The sequence below is a fragment of the Aethalodelphis obliquidens genome, unplaced genomic scaffold, assembly GCF_003676395.1.
Source record: "Aethalodelphis obliquidens isolate GAN/ISIS:26980383/991018 unplaced genomic scaffold, ASM367639v1 scaffold43, whole genome shotgun sequence".
In the NCBI taxonomy this organism is placed as follows: Eukaryota; Metazoa; Chordata; class Mammalia; order Artiodactyla; family Delphinidae; genus Aethalodelphis; species Aethalodelphis obliquidens.
Window position 1 is genome coordinate 14295020 of NW_020837987.1, and position 17901 is coordinate 14312920.

Here is a 17901-nt window from a genome sequence, read left to right on the forward strand (position 1 = left end):
TGAATTCTGCCTGTTAAAGGGTCTAAGCAAGCACTGAACTGTAGTTCATTATGTGCATGTTGAATATTTGGAGTTGTGTTAGACCCCGGGACTGCTGTAACAAAGTCCTGCAGACTGAGCGTCTTAAACCATAGATAGTTATTGTCTGAAAGTTCTGCAGGCCAGAAGTCCAAGGTCAAGGTGTCAGCAGGGTTGGTTCCTTCTGAGGCTGTGAGGGAGAATCTGTGCCTCTCTCCTAGTATCTGGTATCCTTAGGTGTTCCTTGGTTTGTAGATGGCCATCTTCTCCCTGTGTCTTCACACTATCTTCTCTGTGGAACTGTTTATCTCTGTGTCCAAATTTCCCCCCTTTTAAGAAACTGGACATATTGGATGAGGGCCCACCCAAATGACCATGTCTTAACTTGATCATCTGCAAAGACCCTATTTCCAAATAAGGCCAAATTCACAGCTACTGCAGGTTAGGACTTGAGTGTCTTTTGCAGGACGTAATGCAACCCGTAACAGGGTTGATGAGTACTGATATCTGCAACTTTGTTTTATTCTGTTTTTTAATTGTTTTTTTATTGAATAAATTTGACTTTGTTGTTGTTGTTTTGTTTTGTTTTTTGCCACGCTGCACGGCTTGTGGGATCTTAGTTCCCTGACCAGGGATCAAACCTGGGCCAAGTCCTAATCACTGGACTGCCAGGGAATTCCCAGACATATAGTGTTTATAAATTTAAAGTGTGGGGCTTCCCTGGTGGCACAGTGGTTGAGAATCTGCCTGCTAATGCAGGGGACACGGGTTCGAGCCCTGGTCTGGGAGGATCCCACATGCCGCGGAGCAACCGGGCCCGTGAGCCACAACAGCTGAGCCTGCGCGTCTGGAGCCTGTGCTCCGCAACAAGAGAGGCCGCGATAGTGAGAGGCCCGCGCACCGCGATGAAGAGTGGCCCCCGCTTGCCACAACTAGAGAAAGCCCTCGCACAGAAACGAAGACCCAACACAGCAAAAATAAATAAATTAATTAATAAACTCCTACCCCCAACATCAAAAAAAAAAAAAAAAAAAATTTAAAGTGTGTCTTACTTTGATACATTTATATATTATAATATGATTGCCATTGTAGCTATATTATCACATCATTATAGCACAATATTGTTATCTATATTCACTATACTGTGTATTAGATCTCTATGGCTTATTTATTATTTGTTGCAAGTTTGTACCCTTAAACAACATCAATCGTATCTCCCACACCCTATCTGCTGGTAACCACCATTTTAATCTTTTTTTACAGGTTAGACTTTTTAAGATTCCACGTATAAGTGAAATCATACAGTACTTGTCTTTTCTGTCTGGTTTATCTAGCTTAGTATAATGTGCTCAGGGTCTGTCCGCGTGGCTGAGAACAGCAGAGTATCCTCTTTTCTCACGGCCAGATAATATTCCATTGTGTGTATATACCACCTGGTTGTTTCCATATCTTGGCTATTGTGAATAGTGCTATTTGCAACTTACTTTGAATGCATTAAAAATACATGAAAAGAAAAAATACATGATGGATTTGGACTTCCCTCGTGGCACAGTGGTTAAGAATCTGCCTGCCAACGCAGGGGACATGGATTCAAGCCCTGGTTGGGAAGATCCCACATACTGCGGACAACTAAGCCCGTGCGCCACAACTACTGAGTCTGCTCGCCTAGAACCCGTGCTCCACAACAAGAGAAGCCACCGCAACGAGAAGCCCGTGCACGGCAACGAAGAGTAGCCCCCACTTGCCGCAACTAGAGAAAGCCCGCGCGCAGCAACGAAGACCCAACGCAGCCATAAATAAATAAATAAATAAAATTAAAATAAAGAAATAAATTAGGATAACTTGGGGAAAAAAAAAAAGACTCCTGCGCTCCCAGTGCAGGGGGCTTGGGTTCGATCCCTGGTCAGGGAAATAGATCCTGCATGCATGCTGCAACTAAGAGTTCACGTGCCACAACTAAGGAGCCGGCAAGCTGCAACTAAGGAGCCCGCCTGCTGCAACTGAGACCCGGCGCAAGCAAATAAAATAAATAAATTTTTTAAAAATTAAAAAAAAAGGGGCTTCCCTGGTGGCGCAGTGGTTGAGAGTCCGCCTGCTGATGCGGGGGACACGGGTTCGTGCCCCGGTCCGGGAAGATCCCACATGCCGCGGAGCGGCTAGGCCCGTAAGCCATGGCCGCTAAGCCTGCGCATCCGGAGCCTGTGCTCCGCAACAGGAGAGGCCACAACAGTGAGAGGCCCGCGTACCGCAAATAAATAAATAAATAAATAAAAATAAATAAATAAAACACATGATGGATTGATGGATGGAGGAAGGGAAGGCCAGATGGACTTGTGATGAAGTGAGTGGAGTAAAATGTTAATGCCAGCATTGGGGCGATGGGGTATATGGGTGTTTGCTGTACAGTTGTTTCAACTTTCTGAATATTTAGAAATTTTCATTGTGAAATGTTGGAGAAGAAACTGGGTGATGGGGATGAAATGATATCATGGGGGGGCTTGCTTTAAAATAATCCGGTGGGGGGTAGGGAAGTCAAATGCAGGGGATTATAAATGAAAGAATGAAGGTCATATGTTGATAACTGTTGGAGCTGGGTATATGGGGGTGCATTATACCCTTCTGCTTTGCAGGGGTATATTTGAAAATTTCTATAACACATTAAAAAAAATTTTTTTGTGTTTTTATTTTTTGGCTGCACCACGTGGCATGTGGGATCTTAGTTCCACAACCAGGGTTTGAATCCAAGCCCCCTGCATTGGGAGTGCAGAGTCTAAACCACTGGACCACCAGGGAAGTCCCTTAAAATGTTTTAAATTGAAGTATAGTTGATTTACAGTGTTTCAGGTATACAGCAAAGTAATTCAGTTTTATATATATATATATATGTATATACATTCTTTTTCAGATTCTTTTCCATTCTAGGTTATTACAAGATAGTGAATATAGTTCCCTGTGCTATATAGTAGGTCCTTGTTGTTTATCTATTTTATATAAAGTAGTGTGTACCTGTTAATTTCAAATTCCCAATTTATCCCTCCCCCCTTCCCCTTTGGTAACCATAAGTTTGTTTTCTATGTCTGTGAGTCTATTTCTATTTCGTAAGTTCTTTGTATCATTTTTTTAGATTCCCCATATAAGTGATATCACATGATATTTGTCTTTCTCTGACTTACTTCACTTAGTGTAATTATCTCTCGGTCCATCCGTGTTGCTGCAAATGGCATTATTTCATTCTTTTTCATGGCTGAGCAGTATTCCATTGTATATATGTACCTCATCTTCCTTAGCCATTCATCTGTTGATGGACATTTAGGTTGCTTCCATGTCTTGGCTATTGTAAATAGTGCTGCTATGAACTTTGGAGTGCATGTATCTTTGAATTAGAGTTTCGTCTTTCCCGGATATATGCCCAGGAGTAGGATTGCTGTAACACATTTTTTTTTTTAATACTGGATAACGTGTTCAAGTACTATACGGAGAGGTCACTTTATTTTTTTTATTTCTTTATTTATTGGCCACGATGCTCGGCATGTGGGATTTTAGTTCCCTGACCAGGGATTGAACCCATGCCCCTTGTGGTGGAAGCACAGAATCTTAATCACTGGACCGCCAGGGAAGTCCCGAGAGGTCACTTTAAATCCCTAAATCCAGAAGTTCTCTCCTAAGAGGGGACATTGCATTGAGACCTGAAGGATGAGCCAGCCATGGGGAAAGCTGAGGTGGGCAGGGGGCAGGAATGAGTCTGGAGGGTCTTAATGGCCAAGAGGAGGCCGGTGTGTCTGGTGCATTTAAGCTGAGGAAGGACACAGCTGACTGATGTTGCAAAAAGCACCCTGAGTGGCCAGGATGGAAGCAGGGAGAATGGCCAGGGATGTCTCTACAAGGTTCCAGGCAAAAGATGATGGTGATGGTGGCCTGCACCAGGTGAGGCAGTGGGGATGGGAGGAGGTGGCCGGCTTTGGGGTGTGTCCTGGCTTTGGTTTGGGGTGAAGGACGGGAGGGGGTCCGTCCTGGCAAGAGTGCCTGGGTGATTGATGGTGGGCCCAGCTGCCAAAATGGGAAGACTGGGGATGAGTGTAGTTTTTCTGGAGAAAATCAGGAGTTAATTTGTTCAGGTCAAAATCTTAAAAGCTATTGTGGTTCAACCCCTGAGCAATTCGAGGAGCTCCTGGGGTTCCCTCTTAATGCTCCATCTTTTTTTTTTTTTTTTAAAGATTTGATTTGATTTTTAGTTTTTTGTCTGTGTTGGGTCTTCGTTGCTGTGTGCAGGCTTTCTCTAGTGGGGGCTACTCTTCGTTGCGGTGCGCGGGCTTCTCATTGCGGTGGCTTCTCGTGTTGTGGAGCATGGGCTCTAGGCACGTGGGCTTCAGCAGCTGTGGCACGTGGGCTCAGGAGTTGTGGCACGTGGGTTCTAGAGCGCAGGCTCAGTAGTTGTGGCGCATGGGCTTAGTTGCTCCGCGGCATGTGGGATCTTCCCGGACCAGGGCTCGAACCCGTGTCCCCTGCATTGGCAGGCGGATTCTTAACCACTGAGCCACGAGGTAAGTCCCAATGCTCCATCTTGAAACCAAAAAGGACTTGTCTAAGCCTCATCTAGAACCCCATACATGAACTTGTTCATGACATGGTCTTAAAACTTAGTAATGGGTCACCTCCTCAGCCCCTGAACCCCAGAATGGTCTTACTCAAATCCCGTCCTGTAATTTTTTGCTTTCCAATAATGGCCTTGTGGCTGCTGAGCGCTTGCGACGTGGCGTGGCATGTCTCAGCTGAGCTGTGCTATATGTATAAACACCAGATTTCAAAGACTTAGGAAGATAAGAATGTCAACTATGTTGAAATGATAATATTTGGGTATATGGGGTTAAACGAAATATATTATTAAAATTCATTTCACCTTTTCTTTTTACTTTTTTTTTTTTTAACGTGGCAGGAGTATACTGAAAACTGTACTTGTGGTTCCCACTGTATATCTTCTGGGAAGTGCTGCTCTAAATGGGCAGGGATGAGTCCATGAGCTCCTGTGGGTGGCGCCACATCCACCCCCCCACGCAGGATGGGACAGTCCCAGGGATTTTCAGGTTAGGGTGGCTCTTCCCAATCTCACTCCTCATGTGTGCCCAGAATGCCTCTGCTTTACAGCCAATCTTAAAAATTAACTTTTGGCTAATTTATGAGTTCTAGAGGGGGTTGGGAGAGGACTGAGTTCCCCCACCTACCATGACAGAACTTAGAAACAGGACATCTTTCACCCCACAACAAAACCCCAGAGTTTACTCTATCTGGCTCCTGGTGGGCTCTGGGTGAAGGGTTGGTTGAAGGTGGTGGGTGAGAGGGAGGTGGATAGTTAAAGCTGGGAAGTGGGTCGCTTTTCCCTCTTCCTTAGGGACAGAATTTTCCTGTTCTTCAGACTCTGGATGTCTCTCTTTGCATCCCTCGAAAAGCAGACTAGTACCAACCTCACTACTGATATATATATATATATATATTTTTTAATGGCGTTATCCATACCCCCAGAATTCAGAGTGAATGTTCTCAGCACCCGTGACACTCCCCCAAGACTCATTCCAAGAATACTAGGTTTCTGAGATTGGAAAAGGCTGGCGGGTGGGGCTTAGTTCCTCGAGGTGACAGAATGGACTCTTCCCGTTCCTTTTGCCCCAAATTTCTCTTTAGCCCTGGGCGTTGGAGTTCTGGAGGCTTTGCCTTCCCCAAAACCAGTCACCCAAAGGTCTCTGGGGCGCCAAGGGGTAGTGGTTGGGCGAAACAAAGCGCATTCACTGATTCCTTCCCTTTAACCAACGTTCTTCATTCAGTACCAGGTCCCCTTCTTGTTCAGGAGGAGCTCCAAGCCCAATTTTTTATTCGATATCTGTTTAATGGTGTTATGGTTGAAAAGAAAAAAGCCATTGTATATTGAAAAGTGGTTAAAGGCCAAAATATAGTTTACATCCAGCCTCTACCACTTCTGAGCTGTGTGACCTTGGGCATGTCATTCAGGTCCTCTTCGGACCTCAGTTTTAACCTCTGCTTAATGGGACTTGAATTACTGGGTCCTCCGCTCTGGGATACTTGGTCTCCGGACAAGTTTAGGTCGCAACATCTTGGCCTCTAGAGAAGGTAGGGGAAGGGGGAAGGGATGTCTTCCTGGAAGGAGATTAAGGAGTCGGGGGTGAAGGAAAGGGAGAAAGGAGAACAGAAAGACGCTTGCGCAGCAAATACCTCACGCTTTCCTGCCCCTCCCAACCCCTTCTCTGCAGCAGGGAATTGCAGGCGCCACTCCACCTATCCTAGCCCAGCCGAGGGACAACCTCCTGCTCCTTCCTTCTCTACGGATCGTCGCCCTCCTCCCGCCCCCACAACAGCCCAATCGGGGGTGGGAGTCGGACTGGCCCGGCGAATCCTCGACGCCTGCGGGGGCGGTCTACCCGCCCATGGGCCTCAATCAACGTAAGTCCCGCCTGCTCGAGCCCGCTCCCCCGCCTTCCTTCACGTCAATCCCTCCTTTCTAAGAGAGCGACCGGATCCAATCAGTATCGGAGCCGGCCGAGCGGAGGGGGCGGTCCCACTGTACGTAACCGAACTCCGCCCGTCTCTCGGGCAACGCCCCCACCCCCCCCTACGGATCGGAAATAGCGGGGCTCTGGGCCAATCGTAGCGGCGTGCCTTTGTCCAGAGACCAATGAAAGAGGGAGTGGGGATGAGCCCGAGTCTGAGCGGCAGTAATACAAGCCAATAGACGGCTGAGAGCTCAGGATGGCGGAGGGGAGGGGTGGGGCCGGGGGCGGAGCCGCGGCCTGCCAGCCCGCCTGCCTGCCAGCCCGCCTGCCAGCCCGCCCTCCCCCCTTGGCCGGCTCGGCTCCTCTGCGCTGCCTGGGGTCCTTCCCTCCCGGTCCCCGCCTGCCAGCCCCCGCTGTGCTGCGCCCTGCCCGGCCAGGCCTGGAGCCGACACCACCGCCATCATGCCGGCCGTGTCCAAGGGCGATGGGATGCGGGGGCTCGCCGTGTTCATCTCCGACATCCGGAACTGTGAGAGAGCGGCTGGGGGACACCGGGCGAGGGGGAGCGTGGGATTGAGGGATTCGGGGGTTACAGAGGGGCCCAGGGGATAGAAATCCATTGCGGTCTTAGAGTGAGAGGATAGAGAGGCCCCGGGGGTACTTTAGGGTGGGGGGGATGGGGGGGCTTAGGGTGTCATAGTGTGCCTCTTGAGGTGACGACACGGAGTGGCTAGAGGCGTCCGGGAGGGTCTTAATATAGAGGAGGCTAGTAAAGTCCCTGGGATGGGGCATAGAGTTGTCCCTGGGAATGGAAGAAAGGCTGGGGGATCGTATTAGAGATGGGGTTAGAGAAATCCCTGATGTAGCTAGAAAGGGAAAAGGGTGCATGGGTGGGTGGGTGGGAGTATCCTGTGGAGAGATAAAGTGGGAGGAGGCCAGAGAGGACTGGGAGGACGTGAAACACAGGAAGCCTAAAGGGACTGGGCTTGAGGGCCTGGGTGAGGGGGTGTCATAGAGGGGAAGGGACTAGGTAGGTCACCGAGGCTCCCAGCTAGTTCATAGAGAGGACTTGAGAATGACAGAAAGTCCCAGGGGTTTGGGGAGGAGAGACAGAAAGGTGGGGGCCTGTAGTGGGCCCCTGGTGAGGGATAGAGGGGCTCCAGGATGGAGGATTGCTTAGGAGACATGGAGGGCAGTGGAGAAGGGGCTAGAGGGGGTACTGGGAGGAGCACAGAGGAGAGGCGCTGCAGGTGGAGAGTCTTGGGAGAACCTGGAATAGCGAGCTGGGGGGCCTGCAAAGGAGAGGACATTATAACGCGGGGTCTTGGGGTATGTGCCAGAATGGGGAGAGCCCAGATCTCAAAGAAGGGGCCAGGGGGCCTTAGGAATTTGTGGGGAAGAGATCTGGAAAGCTGGGGGGTGGGGGAAGCCTGGCCCCAGAGAGGGGTCATAGGTCAGGGAGCAGGACAGCCCTGAATCTGGAGCGCTCTCCCATCTGACCACATCAACATGGGGGCAGCCATCACCAGCAGGAAGAATGGTCGTGACTGTGGGAGGCCTGGCGCCAAGTCAGCTCCCGGCTCCTGCGAGCGGGTGTTGGTGTTTTGAGCTGCCAAAAGCTTCACAGGCTGTGTCCGCATGGGCTTTGGGGTCAGCCAGACTTGGGTTTGAGTGTGAGCGCTCTCACTCCCCAGCCGTGTGACCTTGAATGAGAGACTTCGCCTCTCAGTTTCCTCGTCTGTCAGGAGGGACTGATCACACCTTCCTGATGGGGTTGTTATGATACCGAATGTGGGTGAGGCCTTTCACACACTCCAGGCACTAGGTAGCTTGGCTACTGTTCTTGTTATTTGGCTGGGTCTGAGGAGCGGCCTCTGCTGGGTGCCCAGTGATGATTTTAGAATTTAGTAGGGATGGGAGGATCTGGCATGTAGTAGGTGCTCAGCGAGCAAGAGGGGTGGAAACTGTTGGGTCTCAAGTGGCGGAGAGAGGTTAAGTCTGTTATGAAAGGGGTGGAGCTTTGAGGATTTGTGGGTTGTGGGGGCCAGCTGTTAGCAGCAAGTGTGCATTGCCTCTGACACCTACCTTGCGACCCTTGGCAAGTCATTCAACCTCTTGGAGGCTCCCTTTTCTTGTCGGCCGACTCCCATTGATCAGAACATCTTGTCTCTGAAGGTTCGTTCATTCGTTTATTCATTTGACAAAAAGCTTTTCGATCACTCCAGTGTGCCAGACACTGTTCCGGGGACTGGGGCTATAACACTGAACAAAAATTCCTGCCCCTGGGAGCACCCATGCCGGGAGGGAGATTAACAAGTAAACACAGAGAACCCGCAGGGTCAGACGATGACTAGTGCTGTGAAGAAAAATAAGGCAGGCAAGCGGGGGAGGGGAGGGACCAGGATTGAGGGGGATCGAGCCCTGCAGACTTTGGAGGAATGAGGGGTCCAGGCAGGAGAATGGTGCATTCAAAGGTCCTGAGGTTGTAGCGTGCTTGGTGTGGGTTCAGATAAATGCGAGGGGGCTTGTGTGGCTGGGGCCAAGAGAGGGAGGGAGGGAGAGCGTTGGGAGATAAGGACAGAGAGGGGACAGGGCTTTGTGGGCCACTAGGAGCACTTTGGCCTTTCTCTGAGCGAAGCTAGAGCAGTGGGAAGGTTTTGAGCACAGGAGGGACAGGAGTTGATTGATGTATTCAAATAGTTCCTCTGGCTGCTGGGAAGAGAACAGGCCCAAGGAGGTCCGAACAGAAACAGGGAAGGAATTAGAGGGCCGTTGCAGGCATCCCAGTGAGAGACGGTGTTAGTTCGACTGGGGTGAGAAGGAAACGATGAGAAGTGTTTGGCTGGAGATAGATTTTGAAGGATCTGCAAAGGGATTGGATGATGGGGGCAGGACAGGAAAGAGAAAACGAGTGGGTGTCACTGCAGGACCCCAGAGGGAAGCCAGAGGACGGAGGGGAGACTCCGACTTGGGGGCAGTGGAAGTAGTTTAGCCAAATGAACCAGGGCTGGAGAATCAGGGCTTCCCCTTGTCCTTGGTTTTCTCATCAAGTGTAGGTTGAATGGCTGGTATGTTTCAAGCCTTATCATGGGCACTGGAGAAACAGTGGTAAATAGGACAGACTGGTCTGTACCCCCATGAAACTCCCAGCCCCTGAGGGAGACAGGTGCTGCATAAAAATGGCAGCTGTCCATCTCCCAAGCACTTGTATATGGATGTTCATACAGCATCGTTCATGATAGATAGCCAAAGAGCGGAAACAAACCCAAATGTCTGCCAGCGGATGGATGGCGAAACACAATGTGGACACCCACACGATGGAATAGTATTCAGCCATTAAAAAGGAATGAAGTACCGTAGAGGCTACAGCACGGATGAAGCTCGAAAACATCATTTTAAGTGAAAGAAGACAGACACAAAAGGCTACATATTGTAGGATTCCATTTCTATGAGGTGTCCAGAATAGGCAAATCCAGAGAAACAGAAAGTAGTTGAGTGGTTGCCTAGGGCTAGGGGGTGGTGGAATGTGGAATGACTGCTAATGAGAACAGGGTTTCTTTGGGGGGTAATGGGAATGTTCTGGAATTAGATGGTGGTGATAGCTGAACAACACTGGATCTGCTAAAGACCACAGAATCGCACTATCAAATGGTGAGCTGTGTGAATGTGAATTGTATCTCAGTTTTTTTTTTAATTGAAGTATAGTTGATTTACAATATTGTGTTAGTTTCAGGTGTACAGCAAAGTGATTCCGTTATACATATATATATATATTTTTTCTCATATTCTTTTCCATCATGGTTTATTACAGGATGTTGAATATAGTTTCCTGTGCAAATCCTGGCTGTTTATCTGTTTCATATATGCCACTGTTAGATGATATATTAATTTTATTTTCTTTACCTAAATTGAGAAAGAAACCTAAAATCAAATCTAAATATATTACAAGGCATTCAAGGAGGTATGTTTTGTTGCCCCTCAGAAAATTACCTGAAATTTACTTTCAAAATTACATCTGCTTGGGTTTCCCTGGTGGCGCAGTGGTTGAGAGTCCGCCTGCCGATGCAGGGGACGCGGGTTCGTGCCCCGGTCTGGGAAGATCCCACATGCCGCGGAGCGGCTGGGCCCGTGAACCATGGCCGCTGAGCCTGCGCGTCTGGAGCCTGTGCTCCGCAACGGGAGAAGCCACAACAGTGAGAGGCCCGCGTACCGCAAAAAAAAAAAAGAAAAAAAATTAGATCTGCTTGTTTAAAAGCCCTATCCTGGCTCCTTTCTTGTTTGCATCAAGTTTTTTTTAAAGCGGAAAAAAATTGTAGCTGTCCTAAGTCCAGTGAGGTAGAGGGCCACAATGATGAGAAAACGGGGCCTCTGTCTGCTTGCGTTGTCCAGACAATGGGGAGGGGTTAACCAGGCCAAGGGAAGGGGAAAAGAGCTGTGAAGGCAGAGGAACAGCAAGTGCAAAGGTCCTGAGGCCCCGTCGAGACTCTGTGCTAAGGCCTATGTGGCTGGTACAGAGAGGGATGGGATCTGACACTGGGGAGGTGGGCAGAGGCCAGGTTGGTGTTTGTCCCGAGAGCACCGGAGAGGGTTTCAAGCTGGAGTGAGGGCAAAAGAAGGGATGAGGGACATGGATGAGGCCGTGCTCAGAGCTGAGCAGGTGGAGGACAGCGAGGAGTGTGGAGCCATCCTGCTGGAGGATCTGAAGGGCATAGTGGAATTCAGGGGGAAGGAACTAGAAGGAGATGAAAGGCAGGCTTTGAGAAGGAGAGCCAGGAAGGGCAAATTCTGCAGATAAGAAAGGGAGAGGTGAGGCTGGGCCCAGCCTGAGGGCGTAGTCCTGTCCTGTCTGGAGGGGAGTCAGCCTCCCAGACGCTTATCTGACTGGGAGCTCCCTAAGGCAGGAGCTGGGGTTGCCTCCTCTCTAGGGCCCAGCTCCCCCCAAGCCCAAGGACAGCGTGAGTGAATGAATGGGAAGGGGGTTGCTGGGCTGCCACAGTGCCCCGAGCTCTCCATGAGGGCACATCCCACTGCAAACTGTGACCCATTCTGTTTGTGGCGTCTCCCTCGGCCCCTGGAGTGCAATCCCTGGTCTGATCCTTCCCTGGGTCCCCACTTCCACCTTCTGCAGGGCCAGGCCCGCAAGAGTCCTTGGGAGGTGTTTGCTGATTGAATGAATGAATGAATGAACAAATCAATCTTTACTGAGCACTGATCGAATGCTAGACACTTTCTAGGTGATGAGACTAAAACGGTGAGCAAAAGTCCCCTTCCAATGGTGCTCACATTCTAGCGGGGAAATGGACCAATATACAGGTAAATATGTAGTGTTCAGGTGTTCAGACAGGTAGCAGTGAGTGTTGGGAGGAAATAAAGCAGGGAAGGGGTGTCGGGGTGTAGGGATGGCGCTTTCATATAGGCTGCTCGGAGCGTCTCTCATTGAGCAGGTGACATTGGAGCAAAGAAAAATTTGGTGGGTGAATTGGCCTGCAGAATCTGGAAGAAGACATTTTTGGCAGCGCAGACAGCCTATGCAAAGGCCCTGAGGCAGGACTATGCTTGACGTATAGGAGGAATGCGGGGAGAGAGTGGGAGTTGTGGTCAGAGAGGGAACTAGTGGATCCAGTGACGACTTGTCTTTACACTGAGCCAGATGGAAGCCAGGGAGAGATTCAGTGCAGAGAAGGGACAGGGTTTGACTCAGCTTTTCACAGAATCCCTCTGGCCGCTGTGGAGAGAGCAGAAGGAATGAGTCCCACTTTGGTGGTGCTCCAACATCAGTGTGCCGTTGGGGACAGCGCCCCTCCCCCCACACCCCTGCTCAGGGCTCTTAAAGGAACTGGCTTTAGGTTGTGAGTGGCATCCAGATGCTGGCAACAGACAGATCCAGGCCTGAGCTCCGTCCCTCTCTACCTGTGTGTCATCTAGTGACCTCGGTCCACAATCGCATTCAGCACCTCCCCCGCGTCAGGACTGCTCTGGACCCTGTGTCAGGATGCTACACGGGACGCAGCCACCCACCCCTGCCCTTGGGGAGCTGGCATTCCCAGCCAGAAGCCGAGGGCTTACAGAGCAACATGTGCCCCCTTAATATGTTAGGCGGCAGCTCAGGGAGGTCTTTGCAGCTACGTTCAAGTAAGGGAATGACAGGGTGTGACTTGGTTGCTCAAGGAGAATATTGTCTCTCAGAGATGTTGACAATTTTGATAACGTCTAACCCAGGGTTGTCATGCGGCGATCCACATACGTACATTTTTTAAAAATTGAGGTATAGTTAATTTACCGTGTTATGTTAGTTTCAAGTATACAGCAAAGTGATTCAGTTATACGCATATATATTAAATACATATACGTATGTATATATATCCTTTTTCAGGTTCTTTTCCATTTGAGGTTATTACAAGATATTGAGTATATTTCCCTGTGCTATACAGTAGATCCTTGTTGTTTATCTCTTATGTATAGTAGTGTGTGTATGTTAATCTCAAACTCCAAATTTATCTCCCCCCCTCCCCACCACCCCTGCAGTTTCCCCTTTGGTAAACATAAGTTTATTTTCTGTGTCCGTGAGTCTATTTCTGTTTTGTAAGTCAGTTTATTTGTATCCTTTTTTTATATTCCACAGATAAGTGATATCATATGATATTTGTCTTTCTCATATATTTGTTACTTCACTTAATATGATAATCTCTAGGTCCATCCACATATGTACATTTAAATTTTCCGTAGTCACATTAAAAAAGTAAAACCAGGGAAATTAACTTTAATATGATTTATTTCCTTTACCCCAGTATGCCCCAAATATTATCTGAATGTGTAATTGATATTTTTTCAATGATTAACAAGTCAGTTTATGTTCCTTTCTCAACTCGGAGGCTACAGTTTCTTTGGAAATATTTTCTCTGTCTTAAGAGTTCATAAAACTTACGGTTAAAAAAGAAGATTCACAAAGGGTCCAAGTCGTTCCAGACATACTTTTCCAGTGACTGAGTGGAGGATTGGTTTTTAATTTTTAACTTATTGCAATTAAATAAAATTAGGAATTCAGTCCCTTCGTAGCACCAGCCAATTTTCAAATGTCCAGTGGCCACATGTAGCCAGTGGCTCCGGTGGTGGACCGCGTGGGCCAACATGTTCTGAACTTTATAGGGGTCCAGAGTCAACAAGCGTCATCTCCCAGAGCCCTCTTTGAGGACTCAGGGCTGTTGGGACTTGTGTGGGAGACATCGGAGCACATCCTAGTAGAGAGAAACTTTTGTTGCTTTGTATTGTAAACAGTTGTCTGGAAGGCAATGAAGGGTCTTGCAGCGAGGTGCCAGCCAGTGCCTGGGTTACCGCCATAAGCGCATGTCAATCCCTTCATGGTAGTCCAGGTTTGTTAGGAGGCCTTTTGTGGCAGTGACAGCCCCACCCCGATGCCCCAGGTTAAATGCTTAGGGAGGCTTATTTCCCCTACCCAGAAGCCCCAAGGTCCTTCTGGAGCCATCAGCAGTAACCTGCCCTGGCCTGTAGCAAGGGGGTGGCCTCTTTTCCACCTGCACGGCCCTCACAGCAACAGCTGCAGGCAGAATGGGACCCCCTGCCCTCCCATGGCTCCCCAGCACCCTCAGAAAAGCCAAGAGGTTGCACGGTCTGTCCCCGCCTGCTGTGCTAGCCCCCAGGCCTTGGCACAAGATGGTCCTCGTGCCCAGAGCGCACCTCCCCTTATTTCTGCTTGGTTCATTTCAGCCTCGTCTTTTGAGCCTGAAATCCCAGGAGCGGGGAATTCCCTGGCGGTCCAGTGGTTAGGGCTCCCTGCATGCTTCCACTGCAGGGGGCATGGGTTCTGTCGCTGTTAGGGAACTAAGATCCCACATGCTGCAGCATGGCCAAAAAGGAAAAAAAAAACAAAAAAAATCCCAGGAGCTGGCCAAAAAAAAAAAAAAGTCTCAGCAACTGGGTACCAGGAAGCCTTCCTCCCCCCATCTGATTCCAGCGTCCCAGCCCCCACTGTGTTTGTCTCTGTGAAAGTTTTCCGCATTGTCCCTGTCAGCCTCTCCAATCAAGGAGCATCCCCAGGGCAGAGCAGGTGTGACTCATCCCTGAGCTTGGCCCAGGGAATGTTTGAAGATAAAGGAATCTCTTTAAAACACCCTGAAATGCTTGCATGCCTCTTGTGACGGGGAGCTCATCCTCCTGTCGCAGGCTGACCGCGTGATGGAAAGTTTCTTCCATGAGCCCAGTTCTGTCACAGCTGCCTTCAGCCCCTTTCTCCCATGCGTTACCCTCAGCAGCGCCCAGGTGCTGTCTCTGGGCACCCAGGCTCTAGATATTTGCAGAGGTTATGTGCTCTGCTGGGATGCATTTCCTCTAGGGCCACAAAGCATTCTCTTTTGGAGACCTGATGCTTTGTTCTTTCTGTGAATTCTTTTTGGTAGCAAAGTATATTGGTGGTGCAGAAGACAATATCAAATAGACGTGGACAGTTTAAAGACTAAGGAAAAAACATATACACACACAAACATATTCTTTGAATATTCCTTACTTTAAATTTTATTTATTTATTTATTTATGGCTGCGTTGCGTCTTCGGTGCTGCGCGTGGGCTTCCCCTAGTTGCGGCGAGCAGGGGCCTACTCTCCTTTGCGGTGCGCGGGCTTCTCCTTCCGGTGGCTTCTCTTGTTGCGGAGCAGGGGCTTTAGGTGCGCGGGCTTAAGTAGTTGTGGCTCACGGGCTCTAGAGCGCAGGCTCAGTAGTTGTGGTACACCGGATTCATTGCTTCACAGCATGTGGGCTCTTCCCAAACCAGGACTCGAACCCTGTGTCCCCTGCACTGGCAGGCGGATTCTTAACCACTGCACCACCAGGGAAGCCCTAAAAATTTATTTTTAATTTTTACACATAGCAGGCACTAATAATATTTTTTTATTAAATGAGCGAAATGTCCAACTATACCATAATAATTAAATAAATTACGGGATAATTCACTCAGCTATCATAAATTCTTTAATTGGGAAACAGATTCTCATACCATGATGGTGGGATATAAACTGGTTCATTATGGGAGAGCCATTTGCCTTCATATATCAGAAAAATTTGAAAATGGGCACACTCGTTGCTCTAAGAACTTTATTTCCGGGACTTTATTCTAAAAACAAATTACATAGTGTTATCATTTAGCTATAAAGAGGTGTATTGAAGAACACTTCAAATTAGCCAAAATTTACGAACTATGGCCATTATTTTTCTTTTCCATATTCTCTGTCATGTGCTTATGTTATCTTTGAATTTTTGTTTTTTTTGGCCACACCCCGCGGCTTGCAGGATCTTAGTTCTGTCACCTGGGATCGAACCAGAGCCAAAGTGCCGCGTCCTAACCACTGAACCGCCAGGGAATTCCTGCATATTCTTTAAATTGTCCATATCTGTTTTATATTCTCTTCTACATCATTGATATACTTCACTATACAAATATATTAATATATATTTGTATACAAATATATTAACTTGTATATTCACATATACATATATAGTGTATCTATAAAAAGCTCACAGATCAGAATGATGAATTTTGATGAATTCATCATCAAAATCTGATGAATTTTCCCCAACTGAACACAGCTGCGTAACTGGCCCCCAGGGTCAGAAACAACATCCCTAGCTCCCTGGCACCCCCCTCCCCACTGCTCAGTCATCCAACACCATAGGTTAGTTTTGCCTGCTTCTTGAAGCTTTTAATAGAGGTAAACGAAGGCCAGAGAGAGCTCTAGGCTCAGTAATTTAATTGCCGTTCAGATACCCGTCTATCTGTGGTAAAAGTTAGGCAGCCACCGTGTGCTATATGGTCCATTTATAAAAGCTGTTTGATTGTTTTTTCTCGTCCCTACAGAATAGCTTTAAGGCAACTGATTAGAGCAATTGTGTGGTTATCCTCAGGTTAGGAGGAGAACGGAACCTGCGCACCAGTTTTGAGGAGCTGCCGTGCTGGTCACCGCCCCTGCCCTGCCCCCAGAGGGAGGTGCTGTCCTGACCCCCTGGCCACCCTCCGGTGGGCACACCTCAACAGTGTGACGTGGTTCTGGCTTAGTTCTCGCTGGTGAACTGCGCCTGAACCCTCCTCATCTTTCACGGCCCTCCTCAAATGTCCCCTATTCTTGGCAGCCACCAGCAAGGCCCCCGGGGGTGTCTGGGTGACCTCCAATCGTGCCCATCTCGCTCAGGTGTGGGGATAGGGCCCCGCTGCCTGCACCCCACCAAGCCAGGAGTCCCTGGGGGAGGATCAAAAGTGCCAGATCTGCGTGGGTCCTGGGTGCCCAGCGTCACCCCGCTCAGGCCTGGCCCACAGGGCTTAGGAAACGTGTAATTAATAAATGAAGCATCAGATAGCCTCTGGGCCACACAGGCCAATTCAGCCTCAACACTGAGGTACTGGCCCTTCATCGCCTGGCTCCCAGAGACCTCCCACCCTCCCTGAGCCTGGGAGTGGGTCACTCTGTACCTCTTCAGCCCCTTTTTCTTTCACATCTTCATGCCTTTCCTGAGCTCAGGCACTCAGTAAGCCTGTGGAACATGGAGTCACTACCCAGAAAAGTGGCAGACGCTGGCTCTACCCTCGGGGCTCTGGTGTGGTCTGGGGACAGCAGCAGACCCAGACACGCACAGCAGCGTTGAGGGAGGTGACCCGGGCAGTGTGGGAGCCCAGGAAAGGCCCAAGAGCAGCGTTACCCAGAGGGCAAGCCGCATGTGTGGTTTTTAACTTCTTCAGGAACCACTTTTTTGTTAGTAGAAAGTAGAACGGAATGGGCCAAATTAATTTTAATAATATGTTTGTATAATCTGATACACCCCCAATATTCTTTTTTAAATATTTATTTATTTATTTATTTTATTTTGGCTGCCCCAAGTCTTAGTTGTGGCATGCGGGCAACTAAATATTCTCATTTCAACATGTATTCAGTATTTAAAAATTTTTTTGATTAAAAAAATATTAAACAACTAATTAATTATATTTTTAACTTTGTAATGAGATAGTTTACATTTCTTTTTTTTAATTAATTAATTAGGTTGTGCTGGGTCTTACTTGCGGCAGGCAGGCTCCATAGTTGTGGCATGCATGTGGGATCTAGTTCCCTGACCAGGGATTGAACCCAGGCCCCCTGCATTGGGAGCACAAAGTCTTAACCACTGTGCCACCAGGGAAGTCCCTACATTTCTTTTTTTTTTTTTCCACACTCAATCTTCTAAATCCCGTGTGTCTTTGCCACTTACTGCCCATCTCAGTTGGGAGCAGCAACGTTTTAGGTGCTTGAGAGCCACCTGGCTGATGGCTTCCGTATTGGACACGGCAGCTCTAGCGTCTATTTGGAACTGATCAGGAGGTGCTAATCAGAAAGGGCTTCCTAGAGGAG

The 17901-nt window shown here is 48.7% G+C and overlaps 1 protein-coding gene across 5 annotated transcripts in view; it reads left to right on the plus strand.

Moving 5' to 3' along the window:
- Positions 1–17901, plus strand: part of AP2A1 (adaptor related protein complex 2 subunit alpha 1) — a 54462-nt gene that overhangs the window by 11023 nt on the left and 25538 nt on the right. The window contains exon 3 of one of the 5 annotated variants that reach the window (XM_027080266.1): positions 6279–6468. The exons of 2 other annotated variants lie outside the window; for them this stretch is intronic. In XM_027080266.1, coding sequence (XP_026936067.1) covers positions 6279–6468 — 190 coding nt within the window. Of the gene's footprint in view, positions 1–6278; positions 6469–6763; positions 7048–9151; positions 9918–17901 lie in introns of those variants that run through there. 2 more of the 5 variants (XM_027080264.1, XM_027080265.1) reach the window with 2 other exon arrangements.